We start from the raw sequence: 18,741 nt of genomic DNA, 5'->3' as shown, positions 1-18,741 counted from the left end.
TTCCTTTTGGAATCTCTTGGATTAGGCAATGACCCTTGAGCAATACTGATATTACACATTTTCTGGTGACCTGTTTCTTATAATCTGAAATTATCCATCTGGGTAAGCTGTACAAATCCTGGTGAGTTTAGGCAAAAGTCCACCTAGCTCACTGCTCATCTCTGACCAATAGTAAATGACTAGGAAACGCTGTTCAAAATAAACTGGGGAAGGGATTTAGTCTGTAGTGCTACTTCCCAGTCTCTTTGGTAACTGGCAGCACAGGCTCAGCCTATGGTAGGTTCAGTGCATACAGTGTTTGAACCTCATGCTGCTACCTGTGGCACTCTAGGCAGTGGGCATGTTCCTGTGCAATTTAAATGGCTACATGGTTCTTAAGCTTTTGTAGAGGATTGCTACTTCAAGTATTCTAGTAGTTCTGCTTTGGTGTGCTCATAAATTTACCCCTAAGCAAATTCCCTTAGTGTTAACTTCCATACTGTATTGACTGTATTGGTTCTTTTAGGATTATATTCCAGTGGATCAAGAAGAATTGAGAGACTATGTGAAAGCTAGGCTTAAAGTCTTCTATGAAGAAGAACTTGATGTACCACTTGTCCTGTTTAATGAAGTCTTGGATCATGTGTTAAGAATTGACCGGTAAGTTCAGACTTCCATTGCTGCTCATATAAGCAGTATGTAGAATTACTCTAAACCAGAATAGCCTCAGAACAGAGTAAGAATGGAGCATGGTCTCATTGATATCTTTAGAAAATATACTGCCAGCCTTCAGATAGCAGGATCCTATCTGGAAAGGTGTGTCAGTTTTGGTGCTAACTTGAAGCTTAGATGTTCTAGGAAACGCTTCAGTAAGTTGCTAACACTTATCAATCACACCTGGTTGTGTTCTTTTTCAGAATTTTCCGTCAGCCTCAGGGCCACTTGCTGCTAATTGGAGTCAGTGGAGCAGGGAAAACTACCCTGTCAAGATTTGTTGCCTGGATGAATGGTTTGAGTGTCTACCAAATCAAGGTTGGTGTGCTAAGTTTACTTCTAAAATCCTGTGAGTCCCACTTACATATTGACCCCTAAAATCCCATTAAAAGCTAAACCAAAATGTTAATGACCAATGTAAACTCATACCAGGTTCACAGAAAATACACAGGTGAAGATTTTGATGAAGACCTCAGGACAGTGTTGAGACGCTCTGGCTGCAAAAATGAAAAAATAGCTTTTATTATGGATGAGTCAAACGTCTTGGATTCTGGATTCCTGGAGAGAATGAACACTCTCCTAGCCAATGGAGAGGTAAGAAGATTTTAAATAAATATTTTTTGCACCTTTTTGCAACCATAAGCTACAACAAAACTTACCCTTTGAATTAGGTTCCTGGTCTCTTTGAAGGAGATGAATATGCTACCCTCATGACTCAGTGTAAAGAAGGAGCACAGAAAGAAGGTTTAATGTTAGATTCACATGAGGAACTCTACAAATGGTTCACCAGCCAAGTTATTCGCAATCTCCATGTAGTGTTCACTATGAACCCATCTTCTGAGGGCCTGAAGGACAGGGCAGCTACCTCTCCTGCTCTCTTCAACAGGTAATTGCTGCATATTCCAATATATTTTACAGGTACCATTAAAACACTGCTTTTGGGGAAGTCTTCACAAATGCTTTGTATTTCAGATGTGTCCTGAACTGGTTTGGAGACTGGTCAACTGAGGCACTGTACCAAGTTGGCAAAGAGTTCACAAGCAAAATGGATCTTGAGAAACCAAATTACATTGTGCCTGATTACATGCCAGTTGTGTATGATAAGCTGCCACAACCACCATCACACAGGGAGGCTATTGTTAATAGCTGTGTGTTTGTTCATCAGACTCTTCACCAGGTATGTTATTACACTGCTTAACTTAGCCTTAACCTCTAGGCCATGGCATCATTGACCAGTTTCCTAAAAACTATGATCCTTGGCATGCAGATAAATTTTAAAACAGTACATACTCTACAATGCTTTGTTCCCTCAAGGCTAATGCTCGGCTGGCGAAACGAGGAGGCAGAACCATGGCAATCACACCACGCCACTATCTGGACTTCATCAACCATTACGCCAACTTGTTCAATGAGAAACGAAGTGAACTGGAGGAACAGCAAATGCATCTGAATGTTGGTCTCAGAAAAATCAAGGAAACAGTTGATCAGGTGTGTATTCTTAAAACTTTGCCCTCTATAAAGCTGGAGTGAGTAAATAGATCTCAATGCTCAATATGAATTCTCTCTTCCATCTTGCAATCCATCTTAGGTGGAGGAATTGCGGCGTGACCTAAGAATAAAGAGTCAGGAGCTGGAAGTGAAAAATGCTGCAGCCAATGACAAGTTGAAAAAGATGGTGAAAGACCAGCAGGAAGCTGAGAAGAAAAAGGTAAAAATTTTTGTTAAATCTCTGTGCATAGGAACTATTTTATTTACAAAACAGAGCCTACAGTCCAAGTACTGGAAGAAGTTCAGCTTCTAAAAAGCAGTATTTTTGTGAAATTTTCTTACAGGTTATGAGCCAGGAGATTCAGGAACAGCTGCACAAGCAGCAGGAGGTCATTGCAGACAAGCAGATGAGTGTGAAAGAAGATCTGGACAAGGTGGAGCCTGCTGTCATTGAAGCTCAGAATGGTATGTTAGCACCCCAAGAGATCACACTGTGGTCTTGGATCTAAAATTGGTCTATGGGAATGTGTTTTCTTGTGATCTAGGTTGACCCTGTCTAATAAAAGTGTAGGCTCGTAGCATGGGGCTGAACAGAGTTGAAGAAATCCCTTCTTTTAAATTCACAGTCTTTGAGCTGTGATTTTTGTGCCTTTTTTTTTTCCTTTCCTGTGTGTAATAGTACCGATCTGATTCTTGATACTCCTTCTATGGCTTGTGGCTTAGTTTCTGGCAGGCCAGCTGTAGAAAGACCAGTGATGCCTTGCTGCTGAACAGACAGTATACAGTCAACCTGCCCATTCATTAAACTGTGTAGACAAATCACTGGTTTGAAGGAATCATTTTTAGGCAGCAGAGTCCTGTGCCCATTTGGCAAGCTGACATTCATGAATGTGTTTCTTGTAATATAGTAGTTTTTCAGTAGTATCTGCTTCTCTAATAACCTCATATTCCTTTTTAGAATCTTAAAGCATTTTTGCAGGGTACTCTGCTGGGCTTTGCTAATTTGTTTGTTTTCTTCCCAATCAACACTCTTCATCTTTGTGGCACTGGTTAGCTGTGAAGTCAATAAAGAAGCAGCACTTGGTAGAGGTGCGTTCCATGGCTAATCCCCCTGCAGCAGTGAAGCTGGCCCTGGAGTCCATCTGCCTGCTGTTGGGTGAAAGCACCACTGACTGGAAACAAATACGTTCCATCATCATGAGGGAGAATTTCATTCCAACCATTGTCAACTTCTCTGCTGAGGAAATCAGGTGAAGTGCAACTGTGAGATATTTATGTGAACAAACCACTTACAAAGAACAGAGGGTCTTAAATGGATTTTCCTCTATGTAATTGCTTTGGTAGCACTTGACTTCTTTTGACACCAGCTTATTGCACATGGTGAACGTGCAGGTGGTACAGGAAATAAACTGCTGAAGCCAAGGTGTATCATGACAAGGCAAAGCAGCGACTTGTTGTGTGACTTAATGGCATGGTTGCAAAGCATGTGTTGGTGTCCAAAGCCACCGTCAGTTGAAAGTGGTTTTGCAGCAATAACAGACCAGGCTGCTGAGGGCTTTATTCAGCTTAGGAGGTCAGCTTCCTAGCTGGCTCTAACTGTGAGCAGAAGGTCAGACTAGAGACATCTAAATTCCCTTCCAGCTCCAGAGTTGAGCAGTTTGTGAATGACTAATCTTAAAATATTGATAAAATTTTTTTAGCACCTTTAAGCTGTAGTTTCTGAAACAACATGTTGAACATCCCAGCTACTACTCAGCAAAACTGACAGGAAATGTTTCTTGGCAGCTGTGGGAAGGCAGGCTAGACAAAGGGATACTGAGCACCTGTGTGCTGACATAGTGTACTCATGCTGTCTGTAAAAATTTTTCCCCTGCAGTGATGCCATCCGGGAGAAGATGAAGAAAAACTACCTGTCAAATCCAAGTTACAACTATGAAATTGTAAACAGAGCATCACTGGCCTGTGGACCTATGGTGAAATGGGCAATTGCACAGGTAAAGTCAGCTTGAGGAAGCAAAGGCAAGGTGAAAAGAGTGAACCAGAAGGCACATAGCAATGGCTAAAGGCTCTGAATTTGCCGTTATTCAGCTGAGTATTGCAAGCTATTTTGCCTCAAAGAAATGGGGTAGATGGTTTAGATGAATGCTAATGGGATGTATATATATAGTGCCCTGTCAGAGAATTACTGGCCAGTTGGGTGCACTGAAAGACTTTAGGTTTACAGTGACCACTGGTGAATACTTTCTGTATGTGATGTTACTCTACAGTACAAGACAGTTCTTCAGTGGAAAATGCAATGCAGTCCTCTTAATGAGACTGCATTTGTGTTGCCTCAGAGTAGGACCCACTCAAGGCAGACTTTTAAGTTTCCTGAAGGAATAAGCTTTGGGAATCTTGCCTCTAGAGTGAGGTACCCAAGAATGGTTTTACTTGCCTGTTGGTGTCCCAATACAGCAAAATTCTTGGCTTGTTAAAACTCTGCCTGCTTGTTGTGGCATGATCTAGAGAGACTCTATTTAGCTTGAATCTTGCTAACAGGCCCTGTCCTAATTGTTCTGTGGCTTAACTTTTTTCATTTCACTGCTGAGAAGGGCAGATTAGCACAGTACTGGCATGGACACCCCGTTGAATATTTATGTAAAACAATGCTATGCACTTCTTAATGGGGTCTGAACCTTTTGAATGGCTTTGTGTAAATCTACAGCAGTACAAGGATCTTGCAAAAAGCAATTACTTATGTATCTGTGCTTAGTTTAAACTAGAGTCCTAGGGATTGATAAACAATACTGAGTTTCTCTTAAGTGGTTATTAATTCTTACACAGGTCAGAAGTACATAAATTTGAAAAGATGCAGTTGATAGTATATACCAGAATGCTGTGGTTCCTGTTAACATGTCATTTTAGAAAGTGGAAAGGTTCTATTTTCCATTTGCAGCTGAACTATGCTGACATGTTGAAAAGAGTGGAACCTCTACGCAATGAACTGCAGAAGCTGGAGGATGATGCCAAAGACAACCAACAGAAAGCAAATGAAGTGGAGCAGATGATTCGTGACCTTGAGGCCAGTATTGCCCGTTACAAAGAAGAATATGCAGTACTGATTTCGGAGGCTCAAGCTATTAAGGCAGACTTGGCTGCTGTTGAAGCAAAAGTAAGACTTCATATACCAATAATTTTTTATTCTTTGGTCTTTGACAGTTTGAAATTGAATCATTCTTCAAATTTGAGAGTGGACTTGGTTGCTTCCCCTGTGCAGTGCATTTGAGCTGTTTCATCTCTGGGTGTCATGAGGCTTCTCTGGGTGTCATGAGCCTGTCTGGAGTTAGAGAAATACCAACTCGTATTGCCATTTGATTAACAAGACAGTTCTCATAAGGTTTAAAATATATAGAAAGCCTTTGAAAACAGGCATGGGTGTAGTGGAATTGTAATGTCTTAACTGGACTTCAAGGAGAGGAGTATGGATTTCTCTATGTACTTGATCTCATCATTAGTATGTTGCTACTCTGCTAGTACTTAGCACTTCTAAGTTCCTTAAGGTAACAGTTAGAATCAACTTAATAAATTAGCACTGAAGAGCTCCAAATTTATCTCATTCTGAGCTTTTAAATTTAACTTGGGCCTTGAGTCGGAATTTAAGTGTTCTGAGAGACTTGTAATATAAGAACATTTCATCATCTAAAGAATCTACCTTCACCACTTACTTCTAGGTAAACCGTAGCACAGCTCTTCTGAAGAGTCTTTCTGCTGAACGTGAAAGATGGGAGAAGACAAGTGAAACTTTCAAAAACCAGATGTCCACTATTGCAGGAGATTGTTTACTTTCAGGAGCTTTTATTGCCTATGCTGGCTACTTTGATCAGCAGATGCGTCAGAACCTCTTCACTACGTGGTCTCACCATTTGCAGCAAGCAAATATCCAGGTAAAGATACAGGCATGATAATTAACCATGAATTGATTTACTGCAGGAGTTAAGCTTTAGGATTGCTAGGTAAAGAATGGAGCTGTTGGAAAGCTGTTGCAGCTTTGTAGAGCTGCACTTGATTAAAATATCTTCACCAGCTGGTTGGAGAACATCAAGTTAAACACGAACTTTGTTTCCTTCCTGCAGTTCCGCACAGACATCGCAAGGACCGAGTACCTTTCCAACGCCGATGAGCGGCTGCGCTGGCAGGCGAGTTCCCTGCCTGCAGATGACCTGTGCACAGAGAATGCCATCATGCTCAAACGCTTCAACAGGTACTTCATTCTAAGATGTGAAGTTCTTAAGCAACATTCTCAAAGCAGGCAGGGTGTGCACCTATTGAATCACAGTAGCTCCTGCAAAGCACTGCTTCACTGGGGTGTGAAGTTCTAATATTCATAAAAGCTTCTCAACCATGTGTAAACGTAAAAACTTTCATCCACCTTTGCTTGCCTTTTTTGCTTAGCTGTTAAAATAAGTTGGCTTGGACTATTTTGTTATTTGAGTTATTTTGTTGCTCAAAACTGAAGTGAGTCATTGAACCTGCCTCAGCTTAGTGAAGGAATAAACAAGGTTTTAGAGGTGAGACTAATAATGCAATGTAAATTCATAAAACTGCTTAGACACTGTCTGCAGTCAAAACCTAACCAATGAAAGTGTTTTATTGTTAACTTAAGGTATCCATTGATCATCGATCCCTCTGGGCAAGCTACAGAGTTTATCATGAATGAATATAAAGACCGTAAGATAACTCGTACAAGTTTCTTGGATGATGCTTTCAGAAAGAACTTGGAAAGTGCCTTGAGATTTGGTAACCCACTTCTTGTTCAGGTTAGTGGCATGATTGTGTAGAAGCTATTTTAATTCTTGAATTCTGTCCCATGTATTAGAAAAGTTTTCAGTTGTTCTCTTGCATGTAACTAACATGCAGGCAACTTTATTTTCAATTTACAATTTAACAAGTAAACTAGTGATACATATGGTGTTAGTCCTGAGAAGAATTAGTGAGCTACAAAATCAAAAGAAGTTATTTCCTTTTCCACCATTTCAAGATGAAATTCTTTTATTTTGAAATGATCTTTCCATACTGTAAAATGACTTGCAACCTACCTGTTCCTTTGTTTTTATGTGCTTTCTCTAGTCACAGACAATGGCAACTAATATGGTTAGTTATCTAGAATTTAATCTGCTTTGAATATCAGGGAGAAATTTCAGTAACATGAAGAAATAGGCAGCTATAAGAATAATTGACTTTCACTTGAAATGGGTATGTTTTTCACTTCTTAGTATGGAAATGGAAAAGATCAGTAACTGTTGCTTGTGCTGTTTAGAATAGGGCTTACCTGCAGTAGAGCTAACAAAATTACAGCCACTAATAATACTTCTCTTCTGTACCTGTGTAGCTCAACTACACATCTAAAGTGTGTAAACCTTCTGAATGTGATACCTATTCCAAACCAACTACCAGTTGTTTGCTTACCAGAATTTTAAGCCTCTGTTGGATTGGGAGTTTTAGCTTGAGACATTTGCAAACAACAGTCTTTAACACATCTGTCTTTCTATTTTCTAGGATGTGGAGAGCTATGACCCAGTTCTGAATCCTGTTCTGAATCGTGAAGTCCGAAGAACTGGAGGCAGAGTTCTGATTACTCTGGGAGACCAAGACATTGATTTGTCACCGTCCTTCGTTATCTTCCTTTCCACCAGAGATCCAACAGTAAGTAAAATCAAAGCAGTCCTGTTTGTAGAAATGGCATGTGAAGAGAGCTGAGAAAACTTTTCCATGTTTCCTGTGACAGGTTGAATTCCCACCAGACCTCTGCTCTCGTGTTACGTTTGTGAACTTCACAGTAACTCGCAGCAGCTTGCAGAGCCAGTGTCTGAATGAAGTCCTGAAAGCTGAAAGACCAGATGTTGATGAAAAACGCTCTGACCTCCTCAAGCTTCAGGGTATGTTTGCCAAAATTAACTTCCTCCTGTTCTAAAAGAATACAGTGGGTTTACTCTAAGAGCACACAGTGCTCTTATCTTCATATTCTTTTTTTCAGGATGCCCAATAGCAAAGACACACATTTCACATAATTCTTTAACATATCTGTACAATATGTATGTATGACTTTTTTTTCTTCTAATTAAGGTGAATTTCAGCTGCGCTTACGTCAGTTGGAAAAATCCCTACTCCAAGCACTTAATGAAGTGAAGGGACGTATCCTGGATGATGACACCATCATTACTACACTTGAGAACCTGAAGAAGGAAGCAGCAGAGGTCACCAGAAAAGTAGAAGAGACTGATATTGTCATGCAAGAAGTGGAGACTGTTTCCCAGCAGTACTTACCTCTTTCTACAGCTTGCAGCAGTATCTACTTTACTATGGAATCACTGAAACAGGTAAATTGAGTTCTTCTTCTCAGGAGCTTTGAGTGTTTACTGGTCAAAGCTAAATAGGCACTGCCCAATATTGTAGTTTGGTAGGCATACTCTGTTGGTTATCAAACAGCAAGATTGTGGAGAGAAAAAATAAACTCTCTTCTCTTTCAGATACATTTCCTGTACCAATACTCCCTCCAGTTTTTCTTGGACATCTATCACAATGTCTTGTATGAGAACCCAAATCTGAAGGGAATTACAGATCATACTCATCGTCTCTCAATCATCACAAAGGATCTCTTTCAGGTTCAGTGTTTTAATTAATAAATGTAATTCTTTAATAATTTTCAAAGGGTCAGAATTCAAAGCTCCTTACACTACTACTCTCTTTTGTTCCTAGGTGGCCTTCAACCGAGTGGCACGTGGCATGCTGCACCAGGATCACATAACATTTGCCATGTTGTTGGCCCGGATCAAACTGAAAGGCACTATTGGGTAAATGTTTTCTTGCTTCACTTTAGTTGAAAAAGAGAGGGCTGTCTTGAAGGCATCTAGCTAAAGTCTTCTTTTCCCTTAACATTAGGGAGCCTACATATGATGCAGAATTCCAGCACTTCTTGAGAGGGAAGGAGATTGTACTAAACACTGCATCTCTCCCCAAAATCAATGGTTTGACTGTAGAGCAAACAGAGGCAATGATGAGGTTGAGCTGCCTTCCTGCATTTAAAGACCTTGTTTCAAAAGTTCAAGCTGATGAGGTGAGTGTTGCCTAGGTTCTGTCTCTCCACTGAACTATCTTGTTAAGCTTTTCAGGTGTCTGCTTGAAAAGCTTCATGCTTACAAACAAGCTCTCCTGCTGTGGAAAGGGAAGTTCTAAAGATTAACTAGTTGTAGTTGTGGAAATGAATGTTCTTACTTCCCTCATAACACTGTGAAACTTGTGAAGACCAGCACTGTTCATCATTCAGAAACAGTTTCACCATGCCTCTGGCTTTGTGGTTGACCAGCTTTGGTTCCCATGGTAGCAGAAGGTGTGACATTGCATGTATTTTGCTGCATCACTATTGTGTGATAATTATGCAGTAGAGATGAGCAGGCCCAGCCACACATAACTTCATTGTGGTGGGCTCTTGGACATGCCTAAGTGGAATCAAGTTGGATAGTACTCAGCTGCTGAATGCTGCACCTTCTCGTGACTGAAGTGTTCAAAGAGTAATACATCTTTGTCTTGACTGTGAAATATGTCATAAATTATATCCATATCTTAAATAGTTACCTGTTTGGTTTGCCCTGCCTAATTTTTATCTTAGAAGTTGAATTCTCTTTACTACATCTAATTTTTCTCAAACTGTTCAGCCTGGGGTAAAATAACTTACAGCTTGGCCTGGGACTTGATAAAGATCTGTAGAATTAGGTGTGCTGAAGGCTATCAGTGACATGAGGCATATCAGTGAAATGATTTGGCACATCTAAAGATAGGATAATAGACAAAGTGTAATTTGAGTTTTCCATGTCCTTGCTGTATGTTTCTGGTATCTTGAAAGTCAACTTCAGGTTTTTTGCCTTTTTTTTTTTTTTTAATACAGCAATTCTGTATCTGGCTGGACAGCAGTTCCCCCGAACAGACTGTACCATACCTCTGGACTGAAGAAAAACCTGCAAGTAAGTGAATGTGCACTGTTGTCCATATCAGTCCTACTGTACTGATCTAAGTAGTTACTATGATTTTAAAAGCAATTCTAAAGTAGAATTTAAATTTGGACCTTAATGGTTGAGAAAATCATAAAGTTGGGATTGTATAAGAACCTCAAGTCTAGTTGGTTTTTCAACTGGGTGGTTTTGGGGGTTTTTTGGGAGGTTTGTTTGTTTTGACTGGATTTTTTTTAAATCAAACTTTTCTAAGCTGTAGTTACTACACTTGGTTGCTTCACCTTACATAATTCTACAATCTCATTAGATTGCTTAAAGGTTTGGATTAACCTTAGCCATTGCCAATCTGGAGATATCTCAATACTCTAAAAAGCTCCAAGACACATATCTTCTGAGGACAGGGCTGGTCTAGTAAAGTTTTAGACCTGCAGTAGTACCTAAGCATGAAGTTACTTCTTGCTACATTAGTAGTCAGTGCTAATTTTTCAAGAGTGAGAACTTGAGGGTAACTGTTGCCCTTCAGTTCCTCCCCTATCTGAAAGATAATTTCAGGAAGTGTTGCTGTCTTTGATCATTCCATGCTCATTCCTGTAGCTTTCTAAATTAAGGATTCTAAGCTCATATTTACTAGCTGCTTATTAAAGCTGCTGCTGGATAATTAACTGAAGCAGCTCTAGGTTATCTACCATGCTAGTAAAGCATTTTGTGAGTGAGAAGATGTGAAAAGATCTGTTGTCCCTGGAAATTAAAATCACTCCTGTCAATAATTTTAGCCTTTAGGTTTTGTAAACCAGCTGAAGCTGCTAATTTTTTTTTCAGTTGTCAAATTAAAAGCAGAATATTATGCATTTCATTAAAAGTTGCATCAGATCTTCCAAAAGAATAATTAACTTTCTAAATATGTAGTCTTCAGAACAAGATGGGGAGAAATTGAATGGAGAATTGAAGAGAGGAGGGTCCATCTAATCCTGTCTCCTGTTTCCAGCTCCCATTGGACAGGCCATCCATCGCTTGCTTCTGATCCAGGCCTTCCGTCCGGATCGTTTGTTGGCCATGGCACATACCTTTGTTTCAACCAATCTTGGAGAGTCTTTCATGTCCATTATGGAGCAGCCTTTGGATCTGACACACATTGTGGATACAGAGGTAAACTACTTGGATTTGAAATGCTTAGGGCCACCTTGCATGAGTTCCACAATGAACATTTCTTCCACTGTCTCTTCTCTGGTATGAGTGGATTGGTTTTTTTTTAAGTAAAACTAAGAGTAACATAATGGTTTTAGTGGTTCAGAGGGAAGAAACACTGAGCTTACTGCATTCTCATATTTATCTAGTGATTGATTCATATCCTTTTCAACTTCTTGGAGCACAGGTGAAACCAAATACCCCTGTGCTGATGTGTTCAGTGCCTGGTTATGATGCCAGTGGTCATGTTGAAGACCTTGCAGCTGAGCAGAATACACAGATTACTTCTATTGCTATTGGTAAGAGCATTCCTTATTTCAACATCTAAGCATAAATGAAATTGTTAGCAGTAAGAGATTTAGCAACTCTTCTGTCTTTTAGGTTCTGCCGAAGGGTTTAACCAAGCAGATAAAGCAATAAACACAGCAGTGAAATCTGGAAGGTGAGTTCTATTTCATTTTCAGCTAGAATACTGTCTAGTATTCTAGCTGAAAGGTAGAAAGGTAAAAGGGGGAAGTTATTTATTGATTAAAGAGATAAAACTGACTAAAACAAAAAAGCAGGCCTATCTTTTCAATTGTAGTTTGTAATAGCAAGCACATCTGCATACATCTTCTGTTTAAATATTTTCAGGAGAAGTAGGTTGTACCTGCAAAACAAAAAGTTAACTCATTTACAGTACATAGTAACTGGTTCTATGTAGAAGACAAGTTTAAGAGGGAGGAAAATCTGTAGCATTGATATATTCTGTTGCTCTTTGTGATGATCACAGCCAGGATCCATAAGCTGTTTACTAAAAAGCACTTAATTTGTCTCAAAAATTCACAGATGGGTAATGCTGAAGAACGTTCACCTGGCTCCTGGCTGGCTCATGCAGCTAGAAAAGAAACTGCATTCCCTGCAACCCCATGCTTGCTTCAGACTCTTCCTTACCATGGAGATTAATCCAAAGGTAATGGTGATTTAAAATTTTATTATCTTGCTGAGTAACTGGCTTGCAGAGCTAAGAGTGGTCCCCAGGGAATGTTCTCTCATGACTGCCTTCTGCAGTAAACAAGAAGGAAAACACACCTGTCAGGGCAGATATTATCCTTGTTTTCTGATGAATGAACTGTAGCCGTAAACTTGATACTGTTCCTTTTGCTGATTCCCCTAATCTCCAAAAAAAAGGCAGTACTTCATGTGCTCACCATGAGGTTTTGAAGCTAATGCAAACTCTGCTGGGATTTAATTTAGTGAAGGCTAAAGCAGCTGGATTTGAGCTTATTGATCTTCTCTAGGTACCAGTGAATTTGTTACGTGCTGGCCGGATCTTTGTGTTTGAGCCTCCTCCTGGTGTAAAGGCAAACATGCTGAGGACCTTCAGCAGCATTCCAGTTTCTAGGATGTGCAAGGTGAGGCTGTGATTTGTCTTGATGAAACTAAATGGAAGAACATGTTCGTTGAAATCTTACCTTAGATGATAAAACCTGAGATATTAAGATGTACTTGAAGTGTTTTTTCTCTCCTCACCCAAGCAAAATAGTTGCTTTTTCTGTAGAATGTATTCAGTTTCAGTAGCAACTTAGCATTAAATCTGATACTTTCTAGTCTTTTAGCAGGCTTTGGTTTTATCAGTTCACTTGAGTGACAGTTGTTTGGTTTTGTTGTTTTGGATTTTTCCTCCCCACTTCTAGTCTCCAAACGAGCGTGCTCGCTTGTATTTCCTCCTTGCCTGGTTCCATGCCATTATCCAAGAGCGCCTGCGCTACGCTCCCTTGGGCTGGTCCAAGAAGTACGAGTTTGGAGAGTCTGACCTGAGGTCTGCCTGTGACACAGTGGATACCTGGCTGGATGATACAGCAAAGGCAAGTAGTGTTGTGTGCTTAGGCACAGGTAACACATTACTTAAGATCTTCAGTGAAACAGTCTGCTCTGGAAAAATTAAGGAAGTTTAATGAGTAGGCACAAAAAACCTGTTGGTGATTCAACAATTATTTCCTGCTGATTATAGGGTCGCCAGAACATTTCCCCTGATAAGATCCCCTGGTCTGCACTGAAGACACTGATGGCCCAGTCTATCTATGGAGGGCGTATCGATAATGAATTTGATCAGCGTTTGTTAAACACTTTCTTGGAACGTCTGTTCACCACCTTAAGTTTTGACAGTGAATTCAAACTGGCTTGCAAGGTTGATGGACACAAAGATATTCAGATGCCAGATGGAATCAGGTATCATTTTTTTTCTTATCCTGATCTCTTATGTAAAACGTTTTTTTTAATTAGAAAACTGCACATAAAGATGAAAAAGACCAAGCACATAACCTGTATTTCTGTGCTGTGTGAACATCTGTCTCAGGCAAAGCATTACCTTGGCATTCTAGCAGAGGAAACCCTTTAATGGATATTAAAACTCTGCATTGCAGGCGTGAAGAGTTTGTCCAGTGGGTTGAGATGCTCCCAGACACACAAACACCATCATGGCTGGGACTGCCAAATAATGCAGAGAAAGTTCTTCTCACCACACAAGGTAAATCCAGAACTTAGCAATGTCTTCCATTGAGTACCAGGCCACCATTTTAACTAAAAAGCAGAAGAGAAATACAAGTTTTGCTGAAGAGTCAATAGCTTTCTTCTTCTCCCTCAACATAATTGGTTTTTGAGTAATCCAAAAACTGACCAGGAGCCTGTGAATCAAAAAAAGCCAGTTCCATTTAGTCTTCCAGATGGCAAGCTCCTATCTTGATTCTGGAAAGCTTTATTGTAAGCTTCTGGAGCCACCTACAGCTGGGCAGTTCTGAATCTTAGGTCTAGACTAGGAATAATGGAAAGTCCTGGTTCTTGCATGTAGTGGGATGTTGTAACCTTGATGCCACTGCTTCTCTAACAGCAAATCTTCTGTTTTAGGCATAGATATGATCAGTAAAATGCTGAAGATGCAGATGCTGGAGGATGAGGATGATCTGGCTTATGCAGAAACTGAGAAGAAGACAAGAACTGATTCTACATCAGATGGACGGCCAGCCTGGATGAGAACACTGCATACCACAGCCTCTAACTGGCTTCACCTTATCCCACAAAATCTAAACCATCTGAAGCGGACTGTGGAAAACATTAAAGTAAGAACTATGTTTTATTTAATGGGGGCATAGGAAAAGCACAAGGTGCATTGTGATTTGGAAGTACCAACTACACTGCTGAGGGGTCAATGGAACCTGTGTCGATGCTGATTTTGAGTGCCATAGCCATGTAATGACTTGCTTGGTTTCTTGAAATGCTCCTAAAACCTGGTTTGTGTCTTTTGGGTAGTATTTGAAGAAATGCAATGGCAAACAGTCTAGCTGGGCAGTCTGCATTAAGTGTTCAACTGTGACTTCTAATTTCTTGCTTCTCCTAGGGAGAGGAGATTGTTGGTTGTAAAATAGCTTCTGTAATCACTTCCTGCACCACAGTGCTTGTAGTCAGAGTGTTCCATCCACACAGAATTTGGGGGTTGTTTTTCGTAGCAGTTTTCCAGCAAGAACTTTGATCTGTGTCTTACTTTGAATGTTTTGACCATCAGGATCCTCTGTTCCGGTTCTTTGAGAGAGAGGTGAAAATGGGAGCTAAGCTGCTCCAGGATGTTCGACAGGACCTGGCGGACGTGGTTCAAGTGTGTGAAGGGAAAAAGAAACAAACCAATTATTTGCGTACACTGATAAATGAGCTGGTGAAAGGTATGGCAGTTCAAACTAGCATCTCCAGGGCTCTCTTTGCTGCTTGCACTCTGTAAGAGGCTGCTGTGGTCAGCAGCTTAAAAAAAAAACAAAAATGGTAGAAAAATGTGGATAGATTTTGTCATTTAACACAAGTAATACTTAAATTTTAGCATAAAATTGGCTTGATATGAGATTCCAAGTTGAGGTTGATAATAGCCTAATATTTAGGCTATAATAATAATAATAATAATAATAATAGTCCAGCTTTAATATATTAGGCTTTTTTGTACAATTTACATTAGCAGCTTAATTTCTAGGCTGAAACCTTACTATGTTCTCTCAATTTCTGACTTGTGACAGAACAAAGCTATTTATACCACCAAATGAGCAGTATTGGTCCTATAAAATCTAGAAAATATTCAAGCTCTTTGAATTTCTATTTAAAGATTGTACATGTGGAATTTTCACAGACAATGCTGCATGTTGTAATACATGGTGATTTGAACAAAAGCATTTCCTAAAACACAGATACTCAACCTCTTCAGCTATTTCTAAAGGACTCAAATCTTCATGCAGAGCTGAAGATTAGGTCTTGCAGTAAATAGCTGTGTGTAACTGCAGCTGCTCTTGAAGGGTGTTTGTAAGTGGGTGGCATTTTAAATACAAAGTAGACCTAGAGGCCATTTGCTCTGTAATCCTTGAAAGTGTTTTCACTTACTGAAGGGCCTTTTAAAATAGAGGGTGATATTCCAGTCCAAGTCTTCAAAGTTTTAATATAGTGTGTAATTTCAACTTGTATATGAACAAAACTTAATTCTAATCACATCTTTGTAGGTATTTTGCCTCGTAGCTGGTCTCATTACACAGTGCCAGCTGGTATGACTGTTATCCAGTGGGTGTCTGACTTCAGCGAGCGCATTAAACAGCTCCAGAATATTTCCCAGGCAGCTGCATCTGGTGGAGCAAAAGAACTGAAGGTACTTTGTGCTGACTTCTCGGGGTTATTGGTGGAGCTGTGTAACTGCTTTCTGGAGTCTTCACATCAGGACTTCTAAGTAGCCCCTCAGTCAATGAACTTGAGTCAGTGCTCTCTGAAATGTCTGTAAATACTGCTGAGCGTCTCCTGATCGCAGCGTGATGAGGCTTAGCAGGGTAACTGTGCACAGAGATCAGAGGGAGCATTAGTATTGTGGGACAGTGGGAGACAAAGCCTTAGAGCAAAAAGCATCTTAGCAGTTACACTGTGCTCCAGTAGTAGCAGGAACATTTTAATGTGAATAGATTGCTTAAGTATTTATAATAGTATTTATAATAGTCATTCATTAATACTGCAGCTGAAATACTTTTTTTCCCCTATATTTTTTCTCCTTAAATAGAACATCCATGTGTGCCTGGGTGGCCTGTTTGTGCCAGAGGCATATATTACTGCTACAAGACAATATGTTGCCCAGGCAAACAGTTGGTCCCTTGAGGAACTCTGTCTTGAGGTCAATGTTACAACTACCCAGAACGCAGTCCTGGATGCCTGCAGCTTTGGAGTCACAGGTAAACTGAGCTGAAGGAAGGGAGCTTCCTCTGAAATGTTTTCAGAAGCTTCTGTATTAAATGGGCTATGTCAAATGAAAAAGGGGCTGTTGTTGCAAAAGTTAATACATGCTTTCTGAAAGTATTTTCAGATTAGTTTGATATTAGTTATTAGGGAAGTACTTTAAATGCTAATAAATCTTAAGACCAGGGTGAATATATATTGAAGTGGTATTGCATAGTCTATCACCTACAACCTCTTCATTTTGCATTATGAAATACTTCTCATTTAGTGGACTTAGCCCTTAAATGATACAGAAGGAGACAGCCTTTGGATATATGAAAGCTCTTAGAACTCTAAACTGCATTGCAATTTGCAGGCCTGAAGCTCCAGGGAGCTACATGCAGTAACAACAAGCTGTCGCTTTCAAATGCTATTTCAACTGTCCTGCCCATTACACAACTTCGCTGGATCAAGCAGACAAACGCTGATAAAAAAGCAAATGTTGTAAGTATGATGATGAAAATATTTAGATATCCCTAGCAATTCTTTCCTAAGGCTTTATGGATACTTGTACCGGGTACAACAAATCAAATTAGTGTTCTCTAATTACTCTTGTTGTCAGTTGCATCTGATTTCAGGGCTAGCAGCAAACAGACCTAGTGCTGACTGTGTCTTTCCTTTGTAGATAGATAAAAAGGAGAGACATCCAAAAATGCTGTTCAGTGCTGTTCCAAGTCAAAACTCAAATTTATATCTATAGCAGCATCTGTGAATTTATTAAGTCTTGGGGTTTTTCCTCATATTTTGAATACTGAGTTATCTGAGACTGAATTCCCATCTCATTGGCATCATATAATGTTAGAGAAACCTCTGACACTCTTCAGCTGTCTTACAGAACTCTCCTATATTCTTGTTTTTCCCCAGGTTACTTTACCAGTTTATCTGAACTTCACTCGTGCTGATCTGATTTTCACCGTTGACTTTGAAATAGCCACCAAGGAAGATCCCCGCAGCTTCTATGAGCGTGGTGTTGCAGTTCTCTGCACTGAGTGAACAAACCTATTTTCACTGGTTAATGCCGTAGTAAGTGTCAGTCTTCTATGTAGTGCTCACCTGTACTTTTGTAATCAGGGTAGGTTAACAGATGGATTTGTGTCAAGTTGGCTGGAAAGGTGACAGTGCAGTGGGAAGATAGGCCAGAGAGATTTCTTTGAAGGAAGATTGAATGAGGTTTTTAGAGGGTTATTGGTAGATGTGATATTTGATGGATTATGTTATATTAAATAAAATATATAGCAAAAATTTTGACCATCTATTTCTGTCACTAATCTAATTCTTAGTGATGTTTTCGGTCTGGAAAACCTATACCCATGATCTTTTCAGAGAATAACTATGAATTGCTCTTCAAGCTAAGCTCCAGTAACAGGAACCTTGCAATGTAAGTCTGTAGTGCAGTAATACACAAAACCTGACATCTACTGTGACAATTCAGGCCATTGCATTAATTCATTGCAATGGACTGGGTCTTACTTGAAGTCACCTGCTACAATGCATTGAGAAGCTGGAGCATCCTGAGCTAAACTTTCTTGTCCTATTGACCACAGAGCTTCCTCTTTCTCAAACTGCTTTTATGGTGAAATATGTCCCCAGATTTATGTCTCAGTAACCCAAGAGGAGGCTATTAAATGCTTACACAAGGAGTTACAGTATTATTTGAGACTCACACATGTGACCAACCATTACTAAATTAGGAAAGCTGAGAGTTCCTGCTATTTGCTTGGGTTGCTGTAATGGTTTGGGCATTTGCTTGCTTTTTCTGATCCTGAATTTGTTGGCTCAGCATTTCTACCTTTCTGACCATCGTCTCAGCACAGCTGTCCTCTCTGACAGTGGCTGAAGTGTTCAAAGGCATGTATGAAGAATGTGGGTACACAGCTTTCTAATCTCAAAACAGAAATCTTGGGAGCTCCTTCCTCCCCAGCTGCTCCTATGAGAGCAGTGACTTTCATCAGCTCCAGTATTTTTCTGTGATAAGGGTTCCATAGTACAAGCCTGGACTGGGAAGAAAAATTGCTATCTCAACCTGCCTCACATACTTGTTTTGGTCAGTGCTTGCTGTTTACTAAAACAGAATTCTGCTGTCTGCCCTCTCCATACTGTTTTGCAAAGTTAATCCCTGAGATTA

At 39.9% G+C, this 18,741-nt stretch overlaps 1 protein-coding gene across 1 annotated transcript in view; it reads left to right on the top strand.

The window, feature by feature from the left end:
- The window catches only part of DYNC1H1 (dynein cytoplasmic 1 heavy chain 1), a 44,840-nt gene extending 26,982 nt beyond the window's left edge, over positions 1 to 17,858 (top strand). Inside the window, exons 44-78 of the mRNA XM_071426440.1 lie at positions 506 to 639; positions 897 to 1,011; positions 1,126 to 1,287; positions 1,365 to 1,579; positions 1,666 to 1,870; positions 2,008 to 2,181; positions 2,282 to 2,401; positions 2,526 to 2,646; positions 3,236 to 3,431; positions 4,058 to 4,175; positions 5,117 to 5,332; positions 5,892 to 6,104; positions 6,294 to 6,421; positions 6,824 to 6,977; positions 7,717 to 7,863; positions 7,946 to 8,096; positions 8,284 to 8,537; positions 8,688 to 8,822; positions 8,917 to 9,011; positions 9,100 to 9,274; positions 10,103 to 10,178; positions 11,152 to 11,312; positions 11,539 to 11,650; positions 11,733 to 11,793; positions 12,180 to 12,303; positions 12,632 to 12,745; positions 13,028 to 13,198; positions 13,345 to 13,562; positions 13,757 to 13,860; positions 14,238 to 14,449; positions 14,893 to 15,046; positions 15,863 to 16,005; positions 16,405 to 16,573; positions 16,933 to 17,060; positions 17,481 to 17,858. Of these exons, the coding sequence (XP_071282541.1) occupies positions 506 to 639; positions 897 to 1,011; positions 1,126 to 1,287; positions 1,365 to 1,579; positions 1,666 to 1,870; positions 2,008 to 2,181; positions 2,282 to 2,401; positions 2,526 to 2,646; positions 3,236 to 3,431; positions 4,058 to 4,175; positions 5,117 to 5,332; positions 5,892 to 6,104; positions 6,294 to 6,421; positions 6,824 to 6,977; positions 7,717 to 7,863; positions 7,946 to 8,096; positions 8,284 to 8,537; positions 8,688 to 8,822; positions 8,917 to 9,011; positions 9,100 to 9,274; positions 10,103 to 10,178; positions 11,152 to 11,312; positions 11,539 to 11,650; positions 11,733 to 11,793; positions 12,180 to 12,303; positions 12,632 to 12,745; positions 13,028 to 13,198; positions 13,345 to 13,562; positions 13,757 to 13,860; positions 14,238 to 14,449; positions 14,893 to 15,046; positions 15,863 to 16,005; positions 16,405 to 16,573; positions 16,933 to 17,060; positions 17,481 to 17,609 (5,304 nt within the window). The 3' untranslated portion in view covers positions 17,610 to 17,858. The remainder of the gene's footprint in view (positions 1 to 505; positions 640 to 896; positions 1,012 to 1,125; positions 1,288 to 1,364; positions 1,580 to 1,665; positions 1,871 to 2,007; positions 2,182 to 2,281; positions 2,402 to 2,525; positions 2,647 to 3,235; positions 3,432 to 4,057; positions 4,176 to 5,116; positions 5,333 to 5,891; positions 6,105 to 6,293; positions 6,422 to 6,823; positions 6,978 to 7,716; positions 7,864 to 7,945; positions 8,097 to 8,283; positions 8,538 to 8,687; positions 8,823 to 8,916; positions 9,012 to 9,099; positions 9,275 to 10,102; positions 10,179 to 11,151; positions 11,313 to 11,538; positions 11,651 to 11,732; positions 11,794 to 12,179; positions 12,304 to 12,631; positions 12,746 to 13,027; positions 13,199 to 13,344; positions 13,563 to 13,756; positions 13,861 to 14,237; positions 14,450 to 14,892; positions 15,047 to 15,862; positions 16,006 to 16,404; positions 16,574 to 16,932; positions 17,061 to 17,480) is intronic.
- The last annotated feature ends 883 nt before the right edge of the window (positions 17,859 to 18,741 follow it).

The sequence above is a fragment of the Agelaius tricolor genome, unplaced genomic scaffold, assembly GCF_023055355.1.
Source record: "Agelaius tricolor isolate 1412-34295 unplaced genomic scaffold, bAgeTri1.0.p SCAF_5, whole genome shotgun sequence".
NCBI lineage: Eukaryota > Metazoa > Chordata > Aves > Passeriformes > Icteridae > Agelaius > Agelaius tricolor.
Note: the sequence above shows the minus strand (reverse complement) of the source record. Positions and strands in the feature narration are given on the sequence as shown.